Source organism: Hypomesus nipponensis, chromosome 18 (genome assembly GCF_054491055.1).
Source record: "Hypomesus nipponensis isolate SF chromosome 18, ASM5449105v1, whole genome shotgun sequence".
NCBI classification, from domain to species: Eukaryota; Metazoa; Chordata; class Actinopteri; order Osmeriformes; family Osmeridae; genus Hypomesus; species Hypomesus nipponensis.
Genome location: NC_140378.1, coordinates 19,356,349 through 19,382,676, shown reverse-complemented (window position 1 = coordinate 19,382,676; position 26,328 = coordinate 19,356,349). Strand labels below are relative to the sequence as shown.

General features: G+C 44.6%; 1 protein-coding gene across 3 annotated transcripts in view; it reads right to left on the bottom strand.

Annotated features, from left to right (window-relative positions):
- pex14 (peroxisomal biogenesis factor 14) overlaps window positions 1-26,328 on the bottom strand; it is a 50,857-nt gene that overhangs the window by 5,844 nt on the left and 18,685 nt on the right. For 2 of the 3 annotated variants that reach the window (XR_014732044.1, XM_084679843.1), the window contains exons 3-7: window positions 18,912-18,996; window positions 11,675-11,800; window positions 9,311-9,396; window positions 6,162-6,264; window positions 1,969-2,066 (exon numbers count right to left, since the gene is read on the bottom strand). Coding sequence is in view for 2 of the 3 variants with exons in the window: in XM_084679843.1 (XP_084535969.1) it covers window positions 1,969-2,066; window positions 6,162-6,264; window positions 9,311-9,396; window positions 11,675-11,800; window positions 18,912-18,996 (498 nt within the window). In the remaining variant the exon portion in view is untranslated. The remainder of the gene's footprint in view (window positions 1-1,968; window positions 2,067-6,161; window positions 6,265-9,310; window positions 9,397-11,674; window positions 11,801-18,911; window positions 18,997-26,328) is intronic. The other variant, XM_084679844.1, reaches the window with a different exon arrangement.

Below are 26,328 nucleotides of genomic sequence, written 5' to 3'. Positions count from 1 at the left end.
TAGCTTCAAAAGAAGTCCCAGAGGATTGTTTTCAAGTGGAAACATTGCTTCAATTGATTTGAGACTATTTATGCTCTTTCCCAGTGGCAGCACAAAGCTTCTGCTGGAAAACGGAGCTGTTTCTAATCTTCTATGTGCACCCACTAACACAGACAACTGTAAGTGAATGGAGCCGGCGGAGCAAACGGAGTTAACTGGTAGATTTGTAATGATAATTGAACATAAATAAATACAGTCCTGTTAGCATTGGTAAGATGAATTGCCCAAAAGCCATTTCATCCCTCACCGAGGCATTTAACATAGTGGTATGATGTAACTACATGATAATACTCCCAGTAAGGGCAATATTACAGAGGAAATACCCAACTGAGAGTATTTTCCTAAGTCTTTAAGAGGTTAGAGAGAAGCAGCTGTAATGCAGTCTACTAGCATATATGCTCTATCGTGTGCGTAAATGTGTGCGCGCCTGCCTGTCTGAATAAACTTTACGACGTCCACTGATCACATTGGGGCCTGTAGGCCTAATAATGCGTTGCAGCGGTTTCCGAACTAAAAGAACTGTTTACTTAGCAGTTGACGAAACAGCAGCCCCCATGTGTTTCGGGTTAAATGCACATTTCCGCGTTGAGAGGTATAATTGCTAAGAGTATGGCACTCTGAGCGGTACGGGGAGAAACCCAGGAAGCCGCTAACTGCAAATGATAAGTAGCTCTGCAGCTCCTACATGTGTTCCCAATCACACGCTCCGGACATGAAAACAATCTCCCGATTTCCCATATGGCCCGAACAACAGCGCCCAACGTCGCTGAAGGAGAATTTAAGATCAACACTTTAGCAATAAAGCAGACTTTATGATTTGTTTAATGGGTGTTTTGATGTGAAATATACTTTTTATACACTGCCGCTGTCCAACAAGGCACTCATGGCAAATGAAGCAGACTCTTTTTAATCCAATCTGTGTTTTGGCGTTGAAAGAAAATAATGAAAAAAAAAACATGTCCTCGTGCGCGCAGCGCGAAAGGTAGTTCATTGTTTTAAGTGGGCTGTACCGCACGGCTGGTTGGGACTGCAGCTTGCCGCGGGACCTCAGCGAAGTTCTGTTTCTCAAGTGTCTCCGGTTCAAGTGTGGGGCTTTGCTCCCACACACACACGGCTCTCGAGAGGCACACGGTTCCTTTCAACTCGGTTGAGGAAGCTGTGTGGGCGAGGAAAAGAGGAGGAAGAGAGCGCTTGAAAATTAGCTATGAGTCTGCAGATTTTTGATAAACCTCAGCCAGAAGATTCATATTTTTTTCTCCCCGTTCGTGCTGAAACAGATGTGTTGGCAGATGTTCTCCAGCAGGACGCAGATGCTGTAGTCAAACACCCATGTGCTTAACAAGCTGCGGACATAAAACATTGTCTCCGATAGTCTCTTTTCCAAAGGCACTCTTTTGGGCCAATTATCATCAATAGATTTATGCCAGTGCGATAAAGAACCAGAAACTGTTCATACGAGTGCTTAAGTTGCATAGTTGATTTTTTATTATTGACACGATGCGTTTGTCAGTCCCCAGTGCCTAGCTGATGACTACAACTCACAAAGGATTATGGGAGTGGACCATAAAATGAAGACGAAGAACATGGGATTTATGGAAAAGATTACTACGCAATGATGTGGCACATCATACTTTTTGAGGTAAGTATTTAAGCTGCTTCAAGAAGGAGAACGTAAATCACAACACACTCTCTCATCTCTGTGGAGGCAGCACAGGTCTCCCTCTTCTACATTCTTCATTTCCGTGTTATTCATTCAGCAAACGCTTTTATCCAAAGTGCGACGTACAAATCGCGTGTATGAAAAACGACGCACAGAGGGGGATTCGAACCGGCGACATCGAGCTGTCAGATTCAGTGAGCCGTACCCATCTTCTGACCTCAGCTGGGACAGACTAATGGTAGAGGAGGACCATGTACGACGTTGTTTACCTCAGAAGATACCAGTTCCTGGGACAGGCCCTGGATCTTCTCCTGTTGCTGGACAAGAAGGTCCTGAACCGTAGCCAGGGTCTGTTGGAGCTGGGACACTGCAAGCACAACAACAACAACTATGTTTACATGGCATCCGGGACCACAGTTAGTAACTGATAGTGTTGACAGACAAGACTTTGACCAAGTGTCTCCAACCTTGTTCCTGGAGAGCTACCTTCCTGTAGGTTTTCACTCCTACACAAGTTATCACACCTGATTCTAATAATTAGCTGGTTGATCAGGTAACTAGTGTTTAATCAGGTCAAATAAGTGTGGTTGGAGCAAAAAAGCTACAGGCAGGTAGCTCTCTGGGAACAGGGTTGGAGACTCCTGACTTAGTTTTTCAGGGAAAGAAAAAGATGACATTCTGTCCTGTATGCTTCCTCCACAAAAAGGAGACGGATATATTAACCATTCCTCGTTGAAGTAATTTTAGAATATACAGCTGAAAACCTAAAACAGTTAGTATCCCATTTGGTATCCGTAAAAAGTCGGTTTACAGTCATCAAAGCTGACCCTCACAGGTCCCTGACCACACCTTCATAACCATTCCCTCCAGCCTCACATTCTGCTCTGTGAAGGCACTGGGATATTTCCAAGGCCTAAAATAGAAGATATTATCCTGGAGTGTCTGAACTTAAATCAAATAACAGAGTCTACCCCTCCATTATCTACCGAGACACCGGCTTCTAATGCATCTTAAACCCTCAAACCATCAACAACGCGAAAAACGGCTCGCTCATTCGAGAGGAGTCCGCCAGACAAAATGTCCTTGCTAATCCCAATAAATATTGCTCTTTTTTTTCTGTTGACTTTGAAGATTGAATTATTTTCAAGTGTTGGTGTCAGAAGAAGGTGTATGATTTCAAATAACAGTGGGCACAGTTTGTTGCCCCCTGCTTCCAGTCACGCCTGTATTACCAAACAATGCATTAAGTTTCCCCCCCAACTGATTATATTACAGAAAACCAATAAACATTCATATAAATCTGCCCTGTGTAAGTGTTAAATCAAGCCTAACAGGATTAACATCAACATATATTGTGGCAGCCCACTGGTGTTGCCTGCGCTGCAACACACTGGGCTTTACACAAAAGGCCGTACTTACACACCAAACTGGACAAAAGGTGTGATCATTAAGCGAGTTTATCAGTAAAATGTACTTAAAAAAATGACAGTGGTGTTATTTGGTTGAAACTTCACAAACAGTTTGTTTGGAGGGTGTCTCCATGAGACAGTTGTATTTAAATGGGTGTGTCTGGATCAATAGGGGTGTGGTGTTGAAGTATCAGATCCCCTCAGACTAGTCTAATCAGCAGATGAGACCAGACTTGCTATTAAATTCCGTTCCAAAACACAACCTGCCCTTGTACTTAGGTACTGAACGTTGCAAATCTATTCAGTTGACATCTAAAATTATTATTTTTTTAAATGGGCATAGTAAAACCAACTGAGAATTGTAGCTAACACCCTAGACCAAAAATGTTTAAAAAAAAAAAGGTGTTAGTGACATACAGTGTGTAAACTATATAGAGTTGCCCCATTAGTTTCAATGAGCGTTGCAACCACACCACAGTTCAACGTTTCCAGATGTGTGTGGAGTTGGCAGGAGGAATACACAGTGTTTTCTCAACGGTCGTTGGCACTGCGTCACCACCAGTAAACCGCTTCTGCAGTCTCTCCATCTCTGCCAGTCCATCCGGAAAGTTCCCTACTTTGTCCTGTCCAGCTTGTGCTGAAACACAGGGCCGTGACATCACTGATACCAAGCCAAGAATAATGAGGTCAGTGACTTTGGCCAGGCTTGAATCAGTGGGAGTCTTTGTAGCAGTGGGGACTGTGTGTGTGTGTGTGCCGTCTAGCGTGTGTGTGTGTGTGCCGTCTAGTGTGTGTGTGTGTGTGTGTGTGTGTGCCGTCTAGCGTGTGTGTGTGTGTGTGTGTGTGCCGTCTAGCGTGTGTGTGTGTCGTCTAGCGCGTGTTTGTGTGCGCAGGCCAGTCTGCGAGGACTGAGAACGAGCAAGACTCCCAGCTGCTGTGAGAAGGGCGACATTGTGTATTCAGTAAATTATTCAGTAAACCTCCATATAATGTGTCCACTACATATGTCCAGGCCTGTGTCTTTAATGGCCAGCTGGTCACCAATATGGCTTCCACCATGGAAGAGTGGCCAAACAGCCTCACAATTCCATTACAGGCTGCGTGTGCTGAAGTGCTTCCAAGATCCATTCATTAATTGTCTGTGTGAAGTTGTAGGGGGATCGTAATGGGAGTCAAGGCCTTCTCTGGGACTGGGGGAGTGTAATGCAGCTAGAGTCTAAAGGATACATCACTTCATTGAGCCCGGCACTAGAGAAACACATGAACTTTAACAAAAGGAGGTTCAAGCAATTGGCAGCAGCAGCCAGCCAGTCGGTCGCTATTACTCAGCGTTGTGGAGAGAGAGAGAGAGAGAGAGAGAGAGAGAGAGAGAGAGAGAGAAAGAGAGAGAGAGAGAGTGGAAGAAGAGCAAGAGGGAGGAGAGGGAGAGAGTGTGACACAGAAAACTTAAGAGAAAGAAAGAAAGAAAGAAAGAAAGAGAGAGAGAGAGAGAGACAGGAGGGGGAGAGGACCCAGTGTAATTGCAACCCCTTCTTCCCTACTGTTAACTGCAACAGTCATTAACTACAATAGCAGCTTGGCTACTGCAGTCACAGCAAATTAGCTCACCGCAGTCACAGTGGTAAAGACCACGGGCTTTCCACACAGGGGCTTAAGATGTAGAGCACATCCAATCCCCGAGGAACACAAGGTGACTTATCTTTCCTCTCTTGGCAATAAACAAAACAGGATTTATGCTTCGAAAAAAGGGAAGGTGGTAAAATTTGCAGAGGAAACGTTTTGCATAGCATAGTACAAATGACCATAAAATAACTTATTTGTTAATCAGAGTGGCTCGCCTTGCACGCAATCGCATACAATGGACACACTCCCATTACCACCTGCTTTCCCAGCCAAAACACAATAGGATGGCAAGATCCGATAAGACTGATAACACAATATTTTCACACTCCTGTTCCTGGGTGCAGGCTGTGTGACGTCAGCTCAGGCTAACGGACGTGATAAAACAATTGGTTCTATGGTGCAGGTTGGATAAGGGTGAGGGTGGGGGTGGGATAAGGGCTGGGGAGAGTTAAGGGCTGGGGAGAGTTAAGGGCTGGGGGGAGTTAAGGGCTGGGGGGAGTTAAGGGCTGGGGGGAGTTAAGGGGTGGGGTGGGTGACTGGAGGCAGTACCGAGGCAGTATTGAGGCAGTATTGAGGCAGTATTGAGGCAGTACCTACTCAGACAGTAGTGAAACAGAAGGTGTTCCGGGGAGGTGAATGTTCCCATCACTGACCCCAACATGCTTTCAGCTGTCGCACCAAAAAGTTCAATGCAAGGCGAAAGAGACAAAACTTTCTCTCAGTCTCTATCTTCATTCATGCCTTTCGCCATGTCTAATTACACTGACGCATAGCTACGAATGCATCCCTCTATCGTCCCCCCCGCCTCCCCTCCTTCGTTCTCTCCCCTCTCCTCCCTCCCTTCCTCCCCCCTCCCGCTCAGTCTGTCAGCTAGGTTGAGATTCCTCACCTGTCCAACACAGGAGCCACATCTGTCACTGCACAGTTAATCACACCAGGCCCCGCATTGAGACCAGGCGCAGTGCACACACAAACACACACACACACACACGGACAGACTCACACGCACTGTAAAATTAAAATGAACTTTCTCGCCACCAAAAGACAGGGAGGGGGGTGAGTTGGGGGGGGTGGGCGGGGGAAGGAGGGAGGGAGGAGGGAGGGGGAAGGAGGAGGGAGGGGAAAGGAGGAGGGATGGGGAAGGAGGAGGGAGGGAGGGGTGAGAAAGAAAGGAGGAGGGGAGCATATGAAAAAAAAGTTGTCATTTCCCAGTCCCTCATTAATATTCTGAGGTTAAGAGCTTTTCAGTGAAACGTAATTAATTGAGCCCGAGCCTGACAGTAAACAAGCAATTTCAAATTAAAGCGAAATGACAGCGGCGTCATTTGTAAAAAAAAAAAAAAAAAACGCCCGGGCCCTGCGATTTTGGCGACAGATAAATGAAGGAAAATTTTAAGGAGTGAGAAAGTGATGAAGATATTAATCTTCACCTGTCTGTGTCACCGTGCCACTCATGGCTGCAACGCTGTTCTCCATCCTCTGCAGATGTTGCTTGTCTTCTCGGCTGCCCACGATGAGGGGGAGGATGTATTTCTGCAATTAAAAACATGACACACCATTACACTCCAGTGGGAAGGACGAGCAGGGGAGAGAGAGAGAGAGAGATAGAGAGATAGAGAGAGAGAGATAGAGAGAGAGCAGAGGAAGTGGACGGAAATGGTGTTCACGTGTGTGTGTGTGTGCCTCCTACCTGCCCACAATCACCTGAACTGTCCTATTAATGTCTGTCTGCTGTACAGAGGTTCAAGGACACCAGGGGCTGACTATATAGATCTATCCAAATAACGCAACGCATCTAGACAGAAATGACACCACGTGTTACAGTGTAGTTTGGACATCCCACACAAAGAGGAGATTGTGTACGTTGACCGAAAAAAAAACAAGATGGCGACCAACATCTGACGCGTCTTGTTTGTCACTGACAAAACTGCACATTGTTTAGTGCGTCTTAGTGTCAATGTTCCCCAGATGAGCAAGGAGTGTTTCCCAGATGAGCTGTGTGTGTGTGTGTGTGTGTGAGAGCACTTCAATCACATTGAAGTGTGTGTGTGCGTGTGTGTAGAAGTTCAGCGCTGAGCTCAGCAAACAGAACCACATGTGACCACTACAGGCTTCAGTGACAAACGAGTCCAGGTTAAAACCATCCCAACGTCCTCCTCCATCAAGCTAACTACCAGGAGCTGCATCAGCAGCATCTGCAGGCGCGCCGGTTCGTCTGCCGGTGTGGAAGCCAGGCCACGAGTCCAGGCCCAGAGTCCAGGCCCAGAGTCCAGGCCCAGAGTCCAGGCCCAGAGTCCAGGCCCAGAGTCCAGGCCCAGAGTCCAGGCCCAGAGTCCAGGCCCAGAGTCCAGGCCCAGAGTCCAGGCCCAGAGTCCAGGCCCAGAGTCCAGGCCCAGAGTCCAGGCCCAGAGTCCAGGCCCAGAGTCCAAGCCCAGAGTCCAGGCCCAGAGTCCAGGCCCAGAGTCCAAGCCCAGAGTCCAGGCCCAGAGTCCAAGCCCAGAGTCCAGGCCCAGAGTCCAGGCCCAGAGTCCAGGCCCAGAGTCCCAGCCCAGAGTCCAGGCCCAGAGTCTAAGCCCAGAGTCCAGGCCCAGTCCCTCCGAGATTCAGACCAGACCAAACCCCAGCCCTGGTTTTCCCTCCAACCCCAACCAGGGGCGCGGTGACACCAGTCCTAGCAATAAACACTTTTAAGTTGGAAAGGATTAAACGAGTGTCAACACGTGGTAATTAATAAGCGTGCTGCTGGGAGCGTGGTGTTTACAAGGCGCTCCATAGCATAAATAAAGTATGGGCAGAAGCCGGGGCATATGGTGGGGCTGGCGCTCTCCTCCGCCTGACATGACAGCAGCCGGCGACGGCTCGCCAGGGACCCCCACCTCCCGAGCTAGGAGCTGCCGGAAGCTGACGACGCCAGGGGGAGAACCCTGGGACAGGTAAGGCCTGGGCCGGGGGGTGACTGAGGGAGGGAGGGAGGGAGGGAAGGGGGGGGGGTGAGAAAGGGAGAAGGGGGGTTGGGGGTGGCAGGCAGGGAAAGGTGGGGGAGAGGGGAGGGTGAGACGGAGGGAGGGAGAGGAGTTGAGAGAGGGAGAGGGTGAGAAAGAGAGAGACAAGGACAGACAAGAGGGTGTAAACGAGGGAGAGAAAGTGTGAAAGACAAAGAAAGAGAAAGAGATAACTAGAGACACAAGACGAGAACAAAAGCGAGCGAGGGGGAGTTTGAGCACGACTGAGAGTGAGAGACCTTAGTGGTCTGTAGTCTAGCTAACCTCTCACTCCACAGACAAACATGTGCTGCAGGGTCAAGTCAACATATTTATAAAATCAAGTTTAAAAACAATGCTGTACAAAGTGCTGTACAAAGTCGTGCAGTAAACCATACTCTAGCAGTGAAGCATTACACAGGACCTTAAAACGTTCCGTAATGACAGAATCTGTGATACAGAACACTGCTAGCCTGAATCTGTGTTCAAAGATCATTACTTTTAGTGTGGTAGAAGAGCAGAGCAGCTTACAGTATATATTGTAACTGTACACAAACGGGTGCCATATTATAAAACGTTCATTAAGCAGAGCGTTTGATCCAAAGCAACATACCGCATGGGGAACCTGCAACCTCTTTTGCAGTCAAACACTCTAACCACTAAGCTATACCATCCCCCTATTCTGTGTGAAGACTGTATTTACAAGGGGTAGGATCTCAAACCGTGCACCAGGCAAGTTCATTATGACATCATGGCACAGCTGTAAACGAGCTAAACTCATGCAACGTATGCACACACATACAGATGCAAGCATATGCACATTTGCACACACACTCACACACACACACACGTGTGTGTGCACAAACACGGAAAAGGGCTGGTCAGCCAGGGAAAAAGCTAGGCCACGGCTCCCATTCAACCAATAAAATAAGGGTAATGGCTTCCACATGCCACTCTCAGTCCCCCTCACAGTCCCCCTCCTAGCCCCCCTCCTAGCCCCCCTCGCAGCACTACAGACACTATGGGGCCTCACAGGCCCAAATCCAGGGGCTGCGGAGCGTGACAAAACCAGGGCGATTATTTCTGGGGGTCAGGATATCAAAAGATGGTCGTGTGCTGTGCTGGCAACTTTATTTTCTTCCGAAAGTGAAGTTTAAAAGGATGGTGGGGGGGGGGTGGGGGGGGAGATGAGCTCATGGTTTTGGACATGAACCAGACGGGTTGTGGGGACCAGGGCAGAGTGATGTTTGGCTCTGCTCAGGAGATGACCCTGTGCTCCAGCGCCACAGCCAAACTGCTGATTGGTTGATGTGGCCGCAGAAACCACTGGTATAAATCTCATACTGTGTGTGTTGGGGAGGAATAGGGGGGGGGGGGGGGGGGGGGTGCTGACAGGCCTATACTGGGCCAAGAAAGAAAAACTGAATTCAAGAAAAAAAAAACTAAAAACCTTGACATAAACGTGTCAAAATAGGAAATGGAAAATCACTATTCAGCGCTTAAGCCTTAACTGAACAACCCCCCGTCAACCCCCCTGTTCGCCTCACACGTCTGGGTTCGGACAGGAAGAGGAATGTGGGGGGGGGGGGTTAGCGTACCCGGTACAGGTGATGGAACCCAAAGGCCACGCCCACCATGAAGACAGTCAGGGCTCCGTAATCTCTCCATCGGTAACCTGGGGAACCTGCAGACACACCGAGAGCAGAGGGTCACAGCCTGTTGCAGATCAGAGGAACACCGTTAAACAAACAGGAACCAGACCCCCGAATTCTTATGTTTCTCCAGGAAAGCTCTGGTGTTTTTTTTTTTGTCTCACGTAAAATAAACGCATGCGTGGAGTGGAACGTGTCCACGTTTACTGACAGCCCAAAATACGCAAAAAAGGTGTGTATACGTGGAAGTGTGTGTGTGGCTGTGTGGCTGTCAGGAGAGAGCAGCTGTGTAACTGAATGACAGTGTGAAAGTGTGACAGTGTGTCATTGTGCGTGCTGTCATGTGGAGGGAACCAACTGTCTCTCAGCGAGGAGTTTCCCACGGACAGCTATTCACACGAGAATGTCAGAAACAACAAACGAGGTTGACGTCATCGCTGGGCAAACATCACAGTAGTCTCTCCACATTCTCCAATAACCTCAAAACATCCCGTTTCATTACTTTCTTGAACAATCTCTAAACATCCCCGTCCACCAATATATAGTTAGACGATTGTCTAGAGATAAATAAAGGTTTGTGTGTGTGTGTGCGTGCCGGAGGGCTACTGTCTATATATGTTAATGCTGTTCTCAATACTGTATTAAAGCCTCGCAAAGCCACTGGTATTTCATTTCCTGTGAATGTTGTGTGTAGCAAACACACGGTATACGACTGGGATTGCATCGTTCTTACTGAGTGACCTGTCCACTCGTGTGATTTGACATGCAAATCCACAGAAGGAGTCCATTTCTTCCACGCTGTGCTCAAGGTGAAGACAACGCCATCTCTCCTTGACCCCGGGGCCCCGCGTCGGCCCCTGAGCATCGCGCTCCGTGACGAGCCCACAACCTTTCCCATCAAAAATTTTAAATCACTCGCTATTGTCCGTATGGTAACCACATAAATTTGGGTCTTCATCACCATTATGGCTCCGGAGGACTGTCACCTATCCCAGCATGCCGTTCTTTCGAGAGGCCCATGAGTCCTTGGGGTGGGCGCTTGACCCTGACTGAGTCTCTTCGCTTCACCGACGGTCTTCGCCAACCCTCGTCCCCCCTCTCAGACCTCTCTCTCTCTCTTCTCCCTCCACCACTTCCAATCCTACCATCTCACCCCTTTTTTTATTTGGTCACTTAAGCCGTGGTGGTGCGGTCTCCATCCCCCGTTTTTCCAATCTCCTCTCAAATTTATTGGGTTCAGTAGAGGCCTTCCTGTCCTTCCGCCGCTTGGAAATAGAGATCAGAGTATCCATTACGGCGACAGAGATGGATGCGGGTCTTTGCCAGCCGTCCCCATAACAAGGACATCAAAGAGAGGTGGCCCGCTCTTTTTCGGCGTGACCCCCCGCACAAGACTCCCAGCTCTCACCTCATTATGCAGCTCCCTTATAGCCGTTCTGATATAAACCCCCCCCCCCCCTCTACCCCCCCCCCCCACTGTGGAGGCAGAGCTGCCTGGTCTAACTACACGGCCATCCCATCAACATCACTTTCATTACCAAACATGAGATTCCGGGGGAGTCAAGGACAGTGTGGCAGTAAATGAGGGTGGACTACATCTGGAATCGTTGTCGTATGGGTTAAGCACTATGCGGACTTCATTCTGCATTGGTAAATCAGTGGACAGCAGCCGTAACCTGGCTGTGCTGATACAGGTGTAGGCGATGGGGGGGGTCATCCCCCCCTATAACCCCCCCCAGGATACCCCCCCCCACCCCCCACCTCCGAGGTGAGACCCCCCTTTGATACGGGTAGGCAGCGTGTTGGAGATGGGTTCAAGCAGAGCGGAAGTGACACGTCAGTAACAGGATCATGTTCCCTGCATTGCAGTTGCATGTTCTGTTCCGTAATTACTGATCGGGGCAAACGTGGTTCCTCGGTGATGGTTGCCGGGCGTTTTGTTATTGGAGCGGCGCTGGAAGCTTTGCAACGCCAAAACTTTCTTATTACATTTCTTTCTGTTACCATACACCTATGTTAGAGTCCAGATCAGCTTCATTAGGGTCAGCTAGCTTAGCAAACACCTTCCATTAGTCACCATCAGGGTCTGACCATTGGACCTTAGTTTTACAGCTAGCATATGCCATGCCTTTTATATAGAAGTTACAAAACGTAAAAAATATGTTGCGTGTGTGTCCACTGTAGTGTGGTGTGTCTGTGCGTGAGTGCGGGGTGTAGTGTTTGTGTGTGTGCGGTGAGTGTGTATGTGGTGCACAGTGTGTGTGTGCGGTGTACTGAAGGTGTCAGTGTGTGTGTGGTGAGCGGACGTACTGTGCGGTACAGGAGCCAGGTGAGGGGGGTGGAGCGGGTATGAAGGGCCCACAAGGCTGAGGGCCTGGCTGTCATCTGTGCTGCCCGCACGCTGCAGGGCCAACTCCACCTCCTCACCGGTCAGTCCTGGAGAAGACGGAACATAGGTCACATGACTGAGACATGGTCACATGACTGATGCAGAGTCACATGACTGATGCAGAGTCACATGACTGAGACATGGTCACATGACTGATGCAGAGTCACATGACTGAGACATGGTCACATGACTGAGACATGGTCACATGACTGATGCAGTGTCACGTGACTGAGACATGGTCACATGACTGGCACAGGGTCACGTGATCGTCGAGTCACCGGACTATCACAGACATCATGGAGGACGGAGGAATCTTTCCATTTATGGGCTTGTGTTAAAGATTTCCCTCGAGGAAGGGAATGAAACCAGACCTTCCCAAAACATGTATAAAAGGACTGCAGCAGGTCCCTTTAGGTCAATGACTGTAATACTGTAATAATCTTTTAAAACACAATTGGCTGTTATAAGCTTAATGAACTTACGCACACAATCCCCTGATAAGCTTATATTCCCTTTATTCTGACCGGAGTCTTTGACAGAAGCACTTCAGTTCTCCGCATCTCTGTCTGAAGCACGGGAAGAGAACTGGGACAGAGATGAAAGCTGAGACCTGTCTCTCCATTAACTGCCACCAAAGGCGAAGAAAATAACACTGCTGTCCATTGCTCCAGTTATATTTCCCAGGTGGAGACCTCATACACCCCAGACAGAGAAAATACATTATTTTAATTTCTTCATTGTGATGTAAATGTATTACATAATTTCGCAAATGCCAATATAATTTAATCTTCTGATCTTTTTAATGATTTTAGTGATGATTAAATTGCAAAGAGCTCCCCGATGGAGAATCGGGAAAGCGAGAGCAGAAAAAAAAATCTAATATGAACATTTTCTTTTGCGGGGAGAAATGATTTTATTCCCTGCACCATATGCTGCAACTGGTGAAGTTATCATCTTTAATAAGCATCATAATCTAAACTAAGAAGTATAACAACAACTTTCACTTTTGAGAAAATAAAATAAACCCTTTAGAGCAAACTGTCAGAACCCTGACAACACGTGCCCTGTCTTTAAGACAAATGACTTGACTTAGGTGCTGGAAATCATGGTGAAAAGGCTTATTGGGAAAAAAGCTATACAGGCCTCCGATTTGGTCCTGCGTAGCATAAGAAGCCTACAGCTGAAGTGTTGATTTGCAAGCTTGTGTGTCACTTTGTAGCATTAAGACCTTTGCTTATGATAGCATGGCTAACGCTAGCACGGCTTAGGCTAATTTCCTTGAGTGAGTTCCTGGGGTTTTCTACTTGCTCTTGACAAAAAATACCCTTTGCTGAGCGGGCCATTTACTTGGAGTTTTCCCCTGGGCCTTGGAGCCTGTTAGCTCCAGACTTCCACTACTGTTCCTGGATGTCCAGGAGGCTGAGGTCTGCTGCGATCGTTTGGAGGGACAAAGTCTACTTATTTTTGCTATTCTACTCAGTAGCAAAGTCAGCCATTTCCTCAAAGATGCTAATTGTTATGGTTCATTACTGACCATAAAAAGTGGTTTTCTCTCATTTTAAACATAACAACTGCTTTCTTTTTCTCTGATCAGTCCGTACATAAATCTATAAGATATTATCAAGAGGGTAGAACTCCTTTGAGAGCCCGGTCCCAGCCGAAGCCCAGGGACCAGCCACGCCACCTATCCAAAAGCTCCAAGGGGCCTCAAATAGCCATGAAAATTGCTGAATAATTGAAGGTAAATATTGGCCCGTCTGTCGTCTACGGCAGGTCCTGAGTGGCAGGAAGTGGTGAGAGAGCCATGTGCAGTCAGACTGCACCGTCCAATAAGCAATAATGTGTCCCTGGACTCCTGACTCTTCAGACCACAGCAGCCAGAACGGTGGCAGACTATTGAGTGAGACATGCAAGATCTCCATTTCCCCAAAGAGGAAGACTAAATAAAAAAATAAAGTAAAAAAAATAAAAAAAATGCATGTTTCAGGAGGTCCTGTGTTCCTGTTCTGGTTTCACCTTGAAATGTGGTGGTTTTGGAACAGGGAGAATTAGGTCTTAATATATGTACATAATGGATTTTGGGGGTTCTTTAATGTTGTTGTATGAAAGGACCCTGTTTACTTAAGGTCTCAATAAAATGCATGGAAATATATAAAAGCTGCTTGATTTTCTATTCGAATCAGAGCCTACTCAGCTATTTTGTGGTCTCTGATCCATTTATTGTTTAAAAAAAAAAGAAAAGAAAAAGAAGCTGCAACAAATGAAAGACCCTTCAGATCTGGTGTGAAAAAAGAGAGATAACAAGGTGAAACAGATTTTTACATATAAAAGGCAAAGCACACAAAAAAGGGATTGTGAAATTTATTACGGGGCACCAAAACCTGTGGAATGACCCCTGGACCCCCATTTCGGATCGACCTGCGAGGAGATGAATTTTTTTAAGACATAAATTACATCTAATGACGACACCGTAAAAAGGAACAATAATGGAAAGCTATTCTGTATTTCATTATACTGTATTATTTGGTGCACCTGATACACGCGTTGTCTGTTTATGAGTCATCGTATTAGCAGATGCTTAGACGAAGCATTTGCTGTGACCTTGCCATTCTCATTGGGGCATGAAATTACGGAGCTGGCACCTCGATATTACAGCTATAAATACTGTAAACTGCATATCTGGGCTATGTTTTCTATTGTCTTTCAACATAAACCTGATCGGTATTTATTTAAAGGAAAACCCATTGCTCGTCACGTTATTTACGGCTCTATTTTCAGAAGCTTTTATTCTCCTGGTGTTTTTTTTTTAAGGGCAAAGAGGCAGCAAGGACCTTCCATAAAATGCATTTCTCCAATTCTGGCACTTCTAAACTTTATGGGTTAAGACCCGGCCCGGACAACCAATTATAAAATTGCTTACTAAAATATTTTGGCTCCTAAAAGGTGAAGACCTCTTTTACTATCCTGCAAGGTTTGAATTATTAAGGTGCCCTTGACGGAAAATTACTTACATTTTGAATATGAAATTTAAAATAAGGGAAAGCAGAAAAAAATAAAAAAAATAAATGTCAAGGGTCATAAACAGATGGAGGTCAATGGGTTGTTGAGAGCCAGAGAACAACTTCAAACTGGTTCTCTTGCTGCACTCTCTGGCTTGGGGGAGACTCTACATGTCATTTGGTGTCCCCGAGAATAGCAATACCGCTGTTTGAAAATGGCATGCCCTAAATAATGACCTCTCATAGCGTATTCATTTATGTATTAAAAAAAGAAGACTCTGCTCTCATTTACTTGCTTTATCGCCTTGTACTGATGACAAAGTGGGCCGAGAGCCTGGGCTAGGTGGCGCAGTCGAGTTATTTATAACCACATCAATCCCTTTACCTGCTGAGCAGGCCTTGGTCACTGCCATTTTTGTCCAAGAGGTGAGTTGCATAACCCCACTTGCAAACAACATCCTATTAATATTTGATATGATGAACTTTATCCTTCCCCTTCCCTTTATACCCAGCAGTGTAGTCCACGGCCCAGGGTTCCTGTGTTCTCCATGACCCACAAGCAGAGGTCATGAGTCCAGGGTGAGACATTAGCATGTCATATTACTCATTCAGTGGAGGAACAACCCTGGGATCTCTTTATGTGGAACCTCCTGTTTAAGAAACTTTTCAAACGCAATTTGTCTTGCTTCATTTGTCTTCTGTTAAATGTGAAAGTCATGTCATTTTAAGTCCACAAACCACCTTCTGGAAAAAGGGTGTCTGAAAGGAAGATGGGGCAAAGCGGTCACATTGACATGTCTGAAAGCAACAGTGGTTGTTAACTAGCAACAAGCACCCCGAAATGTGTGTGATTGCTAATTGCAAGACTAAATACAGCTGCCAAAATGAGGTAGCAAATGTTCCATTTGTTAATTGTAGAGGACCTACAGTGGATGGCACAATTCACAAGATGAGGTGAGAAGACGTTAGTTTAAACCTTCAAACGCAGTTCTTCCCCCAAGTAAAAATCAATCAAGCTCTCTGAGAACAAAACCCAGACTGTGGCCAAGTTTCAACAGATCCAAAAATAATTCTAAAACCTTCGACAGTTTATTCATCAAAGATGCATACAGGGGCAACAAGAAATATTGGAAGTACATAATTGCCAATTCATACTGCGAAATTGACAGTTGGGAAAGCACAAAATTACATTTTTTTCTATGAATATTGAAATAAACTAGACTATTAGGATCTCTCTGGAATTGGAGAGAGGTAACTAGAGAGGCATCTCTCAGTGCAGATTAGGCCACAAATGTGCAAGAAAATAATATGCGGAGACCAGATTATTGTGTAAAGAATATGCAACACGCAATCAAAGTGTAGCCTATTTTCCCCTTCATCAGCTGGCCAGTATAAGAGAGGCAGCAAGAGGAATCCAATTTAAATTCCACTCTAGAGGGAGATGGTATTGTTTCATTTTATGTGAGCTTTGACATTTCTGGCTGTTAATATAGAGCAAAATCTGGAGGTATTTACATAAATATGACATTAAACTATATTTGAAATTAAGACTGACATATATTTTCGTCTGGTAGCAGAGGGGGAGGGATGATTGCATTTTAGGGTCAAAAGGTTGAGAGGACTACACGATTGGCTGAGTCGACATGGAGAGATGAGAAGGCCCTGTCTATTGGTCCATCAACATGTCCATCAGCTTGTCTTCTCTCATAAAAGACGAGAAGCATTAAGACAGACAAGAGCTCGGTGGTCACCCTTTTAGTTGCCCATAGAAGTGTGGCCGGTCCTTCTGTTTAGATAGGTGGTTTGTGATCACATTTAAATACGGTTCTATAAATGGTTCGATAAAATAATTACGCTAGAGAAGAAAAAGGTGAAACATCACTAAGAAATACATATTGGATATCTATCAAAACTAAGACCTTTGAATAACATGAACATTAAAAGCAGTAATATTTCACCAAAACAAAACAAAAATGCCTAATTGTTGTCATCAGCAACATTTGAAGACAATCCCTGCCAAACTCTCGTTGTAGAGACATTTTATTTGTAGAACACAAACTCAATTTGGTGAACTCAGCAGGACGGTGAAAAAGAGGTAAAATTTTATGTGAAATTTAATAAACTGAAATTGGCTTAAGATTAGTCAGCACTTTGTCAAGAAGATTAGTTTCCATCCTTCCTTCAAAGGCAAGTCGCTTACCAAGTGACACAGCACAGTGACATAATTACATTGTTCAAGGTGAAGCTTAGTTGGAATGTCCTTCTGCTGACAAGGTAATTTTCTAGAACATGCACATTTACAAATATCACAGTGACCTCGCATGCTCGGGCCGACAGAGCAAAAGAAAGGCACTTGGTTCAATAAACTTTGGGATCACAGTTAAAAAAGGAACCAGGTCAGAACCATGTCAGCCTAGCACAGCCTTATTATTCAATCAGAATGACACTTCTCCAGGTCAGAACATTACCATAAAGGAACATTGAAGTAGCTCTCAAGATAACCCTGTCTGTGCATTCCCCTATTGTGTTTTCCTCTTGGATATTTATGACCTATTACAAAAAACTGAACTATTTTCTAAGGCCTGATTGACCATCTGAAATAAACTAGCATTAAGACACATACATATTTTATGTACTTTAAGTGCAATGAGAAAAACCTTTAAGTAGAGTTAACAACAAAAAAAAAAGAAGAGATTTACCATCACTCAGCACATCCTATTGATGAATAGAAAGTGATCTATTAATCAAATTTAGTTAGCGATTAGCAGCGTTGGATTAAGAATAAACTCTCATTGTTGTTAATGAGGGACAGGGAGGCTAAGACTTTTTGAGAGATATCAGAGTCATTAAGGGTTGTCAGTGTGTGTAGTAGCAGCAGCCGGTAGCCATGGATTCGGTTTCCTGTTACCTCATCCAGTCATGAAGCTTTTAGGCTCACTTTTCACCGCCTCGCTGCTCTAATGATAGAATCCAAATCCCTGAGCTCCCGCGATGAATTAGTCCCCAAAGTATGTAACTGTTTTCGGGAGGAATTGAGAGAAAAATGTTCATAAAGGCACTCAACGGGGGTTGTACGATTATGATTAGCCTACGTACTTTTATTTGATATTTCTTGGAAATTACATTTATGGATGAATAGCAATCATTTTGGAGAAAATTACAGTTAAAATGTTTTAGCTCGTTAGACTAAATCTTGCATTTCAACGATTGCTTTGAGAGAGAAAAAAGATGACACTTTGGTAATGCATGAAAATGCATCATTGATTACCATCTGTTGGAAAAGATTTCATCTAGTGTACGCAGTTGTGAGATGTATTTATTTTGCATGGGGATCTGAACCTGCGATGTTTTGATCTGTAGCCAAGTACTCTAACCACCGAGCTATACACCACCCCCCCCCCCCCAGATGTAAGACAGTGATGACCTGTCTTCCCTCTCTGTCATTTTTCAAGACTCTGGTTGGCTGCCCTCAAATACAGAATATGAAATCAGCTAGATTAAGTGAAAGTCTTGAACTGCCGGGCAGTAAAATTATTGACCATTCCACTGAAAGTGCAGCGAGGTTTTGTCAATATTAATTTTCCTGAACCCAAAGGAGCGTCCTGCCTGCTGGGTCATTTATCCACGAGCTACAATCATGTACTCTGCAACAAAATCGACTTATATCCCACCCCCTGGGGCAAAGAGCGATGGCCTCGACCTTTAACCCTTCCAATTCAACCAACAAGCCAATAAAAAATGACATTGGGTGAGCATCTCTCACCAAAAGCCCATTAGAGATTTTTTATGTTTTGTTAACATCTGCATATAAAAATCTAGCTGTGGTTGACCTTACTATAGTTGGTTGTTCCGTGTAATTACTTTTTTTAGTGTGGGTGTATTTTGCGATGCAACTGAAGAGGGAGATATTTACATTTAGTCGTTTAGCAGACGCTCTTATCCAGAGCGACTTACAGTAAGTACAGGGACATTCCCCCGAGGCAAGTAGGGTGAAGTGCCTTGCCCAAGGACACAACATCATTTGGCACGGCCGGGAATCGATCTGGCAGCCTTCAGATTACTAGCCCGATTACCTCACCGCTCAGCCACCTGACTCCCTATTTGAAGCTTGGGTAGTTCAGACACAGGACACACAAGATGATTCATGCCAGTTCTCTACCTTTCTTCACCAGGAAAGCTCTTCTGGTGTCCAGGGGGCTCTGCCGTACTCTCTGGTTCTGGAGGAATTTGACGGCTGTGGATATCTGGAGAGGGAACAGGAGGCAGAGAGGTGAACTCACAGATCCTGTATGTGTTTAATGGACAGAGCCAAGCACACAACCACAGACATTAAGTCCAGACGGACGGAAGGGCTCGATTCATTAAAACAAAGAACATAAATGGATTTGATCTGAAAGTTGCAGTGAGTCTGAAGACCACCTGACCACTTTCCAGCTAAATCTGGGGAACGACCAAATCAGCAGTTATGAAATCAGCCCATCAAAGAGGGCTGGTCAAATGGAGTATGGAGGTTGATTTGCCATTACCCTCTTAAAGACAAACTTCCAGCCTTAAGTGCACGTGGGAAGAAAATCTATACTTAATGCGGAGGTGATCATTTGTATCTAATAAGTTAGGAATCCTAGGCAGAAAACTTCTGTAATTCTTCCAGTTAAAATCGCCCCATGATCAAATCACTGGGCCTGAAAGTTGTAATGACTTGAAACGTTAATGCACTAGAACGTTAAATAGCATCAGAACACTGCTGGTTTTAAGTGCACAGTGATCATCGATTCTATTATCTTTTCCTTCGAGATGCACCTTAATTTTCCACCCCTGTATGCATTTCCAAGAATGAAAAAAAAAAAGAAGAAAAAACAAAACAAAAACAAGATTCAACCCTTCCAGGCCATTTAAACACAGTGGCCACTGTGAAGTGATGCCTCCTAAAACAGATAAACATGAAATAACATGGAGAAAAAGGATATGCACACTTCACGGAAGAGCTTAGATGACTTCTTATCACACCTGAGGTCCCTCGTGATTCAATTGTAAAAGTCATCCCTCTAATAGGTTGAAAGGTTTTGATTACTCTTCTTTTTCTCCAAGTGTTGAAAGATACAAAGTGATTGAACGCGCTGCCATGGGTAATTCGTTTTGGGTAATGCATTGCATATACTAAAGACCTGTTTCAATCCAAAAGAATTGCATCTTAAAACGAATCTCAGGAGCAGGTATAACAGGGGGGAAGCAGTCTAAAAAGCACATTATTCTTCTGTGACACAATGTGGTGTAATGGTGGAACAGAGAAGACAGCTTTAGAGGGACATGAAGGCAAAGTTTTGCATTTAGAAAAGTCATATTCGCTGCAATTAACAAAAGCACTGTTTGAACATGTACCATTTGAATGTATGTACACTTGAATATGTAAGGTAAGACATTTGTTGAGTATAATTTCAAAATAAAATTTTAATATATTTGTATAGCCCTTTTAACAAGCAATGTCACAGAGGGCTTCACATACGCCCAATAGAACTGCCCCTAAACCAACCTAAACCCTCAAGGATCTTTATCTGCAGACGACTCCTAACTCAACAAAACATTTAGGAGCTGCAATTCTCTACTGTCACCATGACATTACCGTAACCTTTGGTGTACATAAGGGTTATGCAAGGGGAGTGGAATTTCCTGGATCTCTATATGCTGAGGGCTTATTAAAGTCAGCCACCCGGAACCAGCTTTGTGACAAGCAGATTAAACCATTTGCATGGTGAAAGCACCACTGATGTTCTGGGTGGATTGACACTGTAGACACAAATGGGAAAGTATTGTGTTTGATAACAAGATGAAGATAAATATATCAATTTCGGATGTTTGTTCGTTTTTTTAAATATGATGTAGTAATGCAGAAGGTGAGGAAAGCCCAATAACATTAAACAAATGCTGTTCGCTTAAACATCAACAAAGGTTACAAAATGTAAAATCTAAATGTATTCCATGAACTGAAAATATGATGTTACACAAAGTGAACAACATAACATGAAGACATATACTGGCCTATACTGAACGTAAAAATTCCTTGAGGTATCAATAGTTTCATTTTGAGTAAACAAATGTCTCATGGATGTAAATTGGCTTAAGTGTGACATCCCAATAGAGATGGTTGCTTGCTCAGCTTGAACACTAATAAGACAAATGTCCATTAAGTTTGTATTACCAGAGGTATGAAAAGTGCAGTTCTTAGATGACATAGCTACTTTGTCCAAGTTCCACCCAGACATCTCAATCAATTATAACCACATTGCACAGAATTCAGTCTTGTCTTGTTATCGACATATAGATCATCCCTGTTATAGTGTAGGGTAGCACACAATTGGGCTTTTAAGGGGGTGAGGTGCATGTTAGTACAAGGCACATTTGGGTTGGCAGTCTAAATATCAACTGAAATTAAGATGATGGGTGTGCCTTGTCTTTCTCAATACCGGTAAATACCTCTTGGTTAGTTTAGCAATTATTTTGTAATGCTTCTTGTAAAGCTAAAATTGCTAATGCACCAAAGTGCTCCATGTACTGACCAATAATCTTTACAAATGAGATAACCAATAAAGTGTCAGGTAAAGCTGAAAAAGAGGTGAAAACTCAATCACAGTAAGAGATGAACATTAACCAACACGCTTCAAGAGAGAGAAGTTGATGAGCGGACAAGATTACAGCATTGTTATTGAGTTTGAATTGGACCCAGATTTAACAATGCTCTTCTTTCAAAATGTCTATGTTGAATGTTCACCTTAAATTGTTAGAAATGACCAGCGAATCCAATTACGTTCGAACCACAAGGTTAGACACCTTAAAGTACCCATGTAACCAAGCAAGTCATCAACAAGTAACAGCACTAAACCAGAAGATTGGTATAAAAACCCATGAAAATCCACCAATGGAAAAGTCAGATCGATTTCATCAACAGACTTCAACTTTCTGAAGGGGTCCTGTGTGTTTTTATTTAGTTGTTTCCTTTAGCCGGTGGGGTTTTGATCTGAAACTGTATAAATACATGAACTGTAAAACAAATTTTGAATCATAAAAGATAAAAGGGACACTTTTCTTAGAAATGCTGCCATGCTTTGACCACACAGAAAAAGATGATTTCCTGAGTGACTGTTTCGAGGTTGGGTAAGGTTTCAACAGACTTCCTGTCCCCTTTCTGTGTTTAAAGGGAACGAGTTATTTTACTAAAACCAAACACACTCAACTGTACAACTGATAACTCTTAAACACAAACTGGCGGCCTGATGTTAGATGTCTGACAACGACATAACACACAGTGACAGTCATGCTTTCTGCTTCGTGGGATGAACGCCATACTGATCCCAAAGTTGGCTCCCTGTTGACATTCTTTAGGTATATTTACTCAAAAGGTCCAAAACGGTTTTGTTCAGAAGTTCACTGTAGCTTTACTCAACCTTTCTCATGTCGTGAAAACCCCATAATAAACTTCTCAAGACATGTGAATTAAGAATGATACATAAATGAGGCAATTAAGAAAGCAAAAATCAATTCACAACACTTTTTTCTCTCAATTCAATGCAAGTTAACGTGCTTGCTTTGAACACTCAAATCCACGTCATCTACTCAACAAAAGGTGAATGTGTACATGATTTGTCTGCAGTAATGAACACACTTTGAGACAGGATAGGGGGACGAACAGGCAGAGGGGAAACAATGGATGGGCTAAGAGGAAATCATTAGCAAGTATAGGATTCGGTCTCAGTGTGAATCAATTCATTTCAAATTGCCCTGCACATTTGTGGAGAAGCACCCCCTGATATAATAACAGGCTAATAGACATGGAAAAGATTGTGTTAGGCTGGGCTCAAATTCCCCCCAAACAATAGTTTGAACGACTGAGAGAGAGAGAAAAAGATTGAGAGAGAAAAATGAAGCTTTATATTAATTAGGAGGGCTGTTCATGGTAGCTTCACTAACAGGAATGGTCCTCTTAAATGCTAACCCAATACCTTTCGGATACTAGAAGCCTGTGAAGAGAAATGAGGTTTTAATACAATTAAAGTATTTCCTTTTCTTCCCTAACTGGCTGATGTACTTAACAGTGCTTTTTAATCTTAAAAAGAAAAAAAGTATTTAAATGCCCGGCTAACCATGACAGCTTTCCTGCCTAATGTGACCTTTAGCACAGGAACTATAGCCTCATGAAAGAAGCTGTGTAGTAAGTGACCCTGAGAGACATTTTACATTTAGTCATTTAGCAGACGCTCTTATCCAGAGCGACTTACAGTAAGTACGACATTCCCCCGAGGCAAGTAGGGTGAAGTGCCTTGCCCAACGAGACACAACGTCATTTGGCACGGCCAGGAATCGAACTGGCAACCTTCAGATTACTAGCTCGACTCCGTCACCGCTCAGCCACCTGACCTCCTACGGACATGGAGAAAGAGGCACGTAACAACCTTGCACGCTGACACAGACTCTGTGCAAAGACAGCATTCACCTGCATCGCTAACACACACACACACACACACACACACACACACACAGTCGACACTAGTTTTTCTGGGATTTCCTTTGCAGCTGCTTGAGTTGTGCTATGACGGAATAGTTGCATTTCTGAATGTTTTTCCGCCTACGAAAAAAGTGCCACATGAGTCAATCTGAAAAACAACAGACACAATGACTAGCGTCTTCCTCTGTTTATAACAAAGTACAGATTTTTTTTTTCTTCCCGAATTCTCCATCTGTTAATACTCTCCAGGGGGGTGCACTGGTGAGGTTTTCCAAGACACAGAATCCCCAAACGTGGTTTATTTTTTATTGAACGGGCTCTACGTTCTGAAATTAAAGGTCATAGTGAAGGATTACCAGCTCACAAAAAAAACAAAAAAAAGCCAATGGAAAACATCATTGACGTTTGGTTAGCAAACGTTTCAAAAATAACACACAGAGCTGTATGTGCGACAACTTCATCCCCATGGGCAAGGCTACAAACCATGACATCAAACATATTACGCAATATCAAAGGGCAGTCTGGACGGATATCTGTTTAATCTAGCGACCGGTGCACTTTCACTCCAAACTTTCCATCCATGAACATTTGCCTATCAGGCCTGTCCATTGTGACGTCATTGTGTGTCAGTGGTGCAGGCTTATGGAACAGTTAACTCTTATGAATGCTACATGTGAGGACTGGTTCAGTTGGGACCCAATCCAGCTACCCCGTCACAACGTTAAGATCGTCCACACAGATACTCTCAGCAGCAATCTCAGATTTTCTCAACAATAAACACCTTGTTCTACCTCAACCCCCTCTGAAGAAGAGCATAATACGTAAAGCAGACACACCCTTATGAGTGTTTCCCTATCTCTCCAGCAGGAAGTAGAAACACACATTTTACACATTCAAGGAAACACCTGGATGAGCTTCTGGGTCATGTGACCCTGGTCATACATGTAAATGAAGCGGAGTGGAAGAGTGTTTTCATCCCAAACAAGCTAGTATAAATACAGTAGCAGATATCACCATCTCAGTCAGATGTACCCTGTGTAACCCCTTCTAATAGAAAGGAACAGAGACTCTCTCATATGAGGCAGTTTACAAGCCCAGCCTTCAACGTGACAAACTGCACGTTTCTGAAACCTTGAGCAAGTCTGTCAAATGTACGTACTCAACCTCCTCTCCCCCCCCCCCCCCACCCCTGAAAGACTTGTGGTGTGGTATCAGCCCCCTCCCTTAGAGTGTATAGTTCTGCAGTCTATTGTCAGGGAATCCACTCGCAGAAGAAGCCTTGAGACAGATGGTTTGTCTGTCTGAGGATATCCCCAGTGAGGGTTTCCGCTGCCTGGATGACAAAGGACCGGGGGCTTAGCCAGTGGCACCTCGCTTTCACTCACTCTGGACCAAACACGGCAGACAAAGCTCGCAAACTCCTTTTAATTCAGGTAAAAGGCCTAAACGCAGAGTGTCGGGGCCGCTCTGAGAGATAAGGGTCAGGGGAGATTAAACTGTGCCACTTTAGCTGAGGGGGGACGTTGGGGAGGGGAGCGCTGGAGTAACTACAAACTACTCTGCCACCACAAACATTCCGGTCCTTCAGAGCAGCAATCCAGTAATGGATACTTCCTCAGCTCCTCGATTGGTCAAAATGTTTTCATACAATAATTTAATTCAGAAACACTTTTACAAAGCAGGAGTAATCAATTTTAATTAGTTGATTTTTTTTCTTTTTTTTTTTTTCTCAATCGCATAAAATTTAATGTACTGCCATCGATCTCCTTTGTTCTTTAACGCACAGCCTCTTTCCTGTAATTCGAAGCTTTTCTTTTTTTTTTCGGGACATTTACAGTCAATGATGACATTCTGTGACAAGCAGAATGGTGGGTCTGTTGGTGCGAGGAAAGAGCTTTACCGGGCAGGGACCCTGAAATGCAAATAAATGACATAACTCACCAGGCAGAGAGGAGAGAATGTGTTTGTACGGCTGCATAAAGATTCATGCATTCATTTCAGAACGTAAAGTGCTTTCCTGTGCACACCTAAGGAACACAGGAACAACATCACAAAACACAGATCAAGATGTTCGGATTCTAACCCTGTTCATTTCACTAAGTAAACAAGTGCAAAAGTACTAAAGAAAAAAAGAAAAAAAAACATTTTGTTGGTTGGAAAAACGAATTGAGAAAAAAAAAAAAAAAAAAAAACTTTTATCTAAGCTGCAACTAGGCTTCACTTAAGAGTTCAATCACCACACATGCAACTGACTCAGTTCCGTATCTGGTCCTTCACATTACGGGGGAAGTGTACTCCAGGCCTTCACATTCGATCAGTCGACCGAGGCCAAATGCAAACGGCACCAGTGGCAAGAGAAGGGGAACTGGTGTCCAAGAGAAGCGGCGCGGGAGTTGTGTTGTTGTGGCGACATGAGGAGAGCCACCCTGTCACATACGACTAACGGTGACAGGCCGATCCCCTCCGTCTAGCTCAAACCCTCTCTCTCTCCCTCTCTCTCCCTCTCTCTCCCTCCCTCTCCCTCTCTCTCTCTCCTCCTCTCCCTCTCCGTCTGTCTCTGTCTCCCTCTCCCTCTCCCCGCTCTCTCCCGTCTCTCTCTCTCTCTCTCTCTCTCTCTCTCTCTCTCTCTCTCTCTCTCTCTCTCTCTCTCTCTCTCTCTCTCTCTCTCTCTCTCTCTCTCTCTCTCTCTCTCTCTCTGTCTCTCTCTCTGGCTCTCTCTGGCTCTCTGTCTCTCTCTGTCTCTCTCTGTCTCTCTCTGTCTCTCTCTGTCTCTCTCTGTCTCTCTCTCACACACACACACACACACATATACTGTCACATACTCTCACACGCTCACATTTTCATACCCACGCACACAAACACACATACCCACACACACACACAAACATACACTCGCTCACATACTCATACACACACACACTCCTTCACTCACAGACAGAAGGGGTGCATCTTGAAGGAGGAACTGTGGTTGGTACACACAGCACGACACACATTACATTCCACATGATGCTGCAAGCTGGCATCAGATCGGAGTACAGTGTCTCTGCCTGCCAACTTCCAGACAGCTAATGAAGGTAGC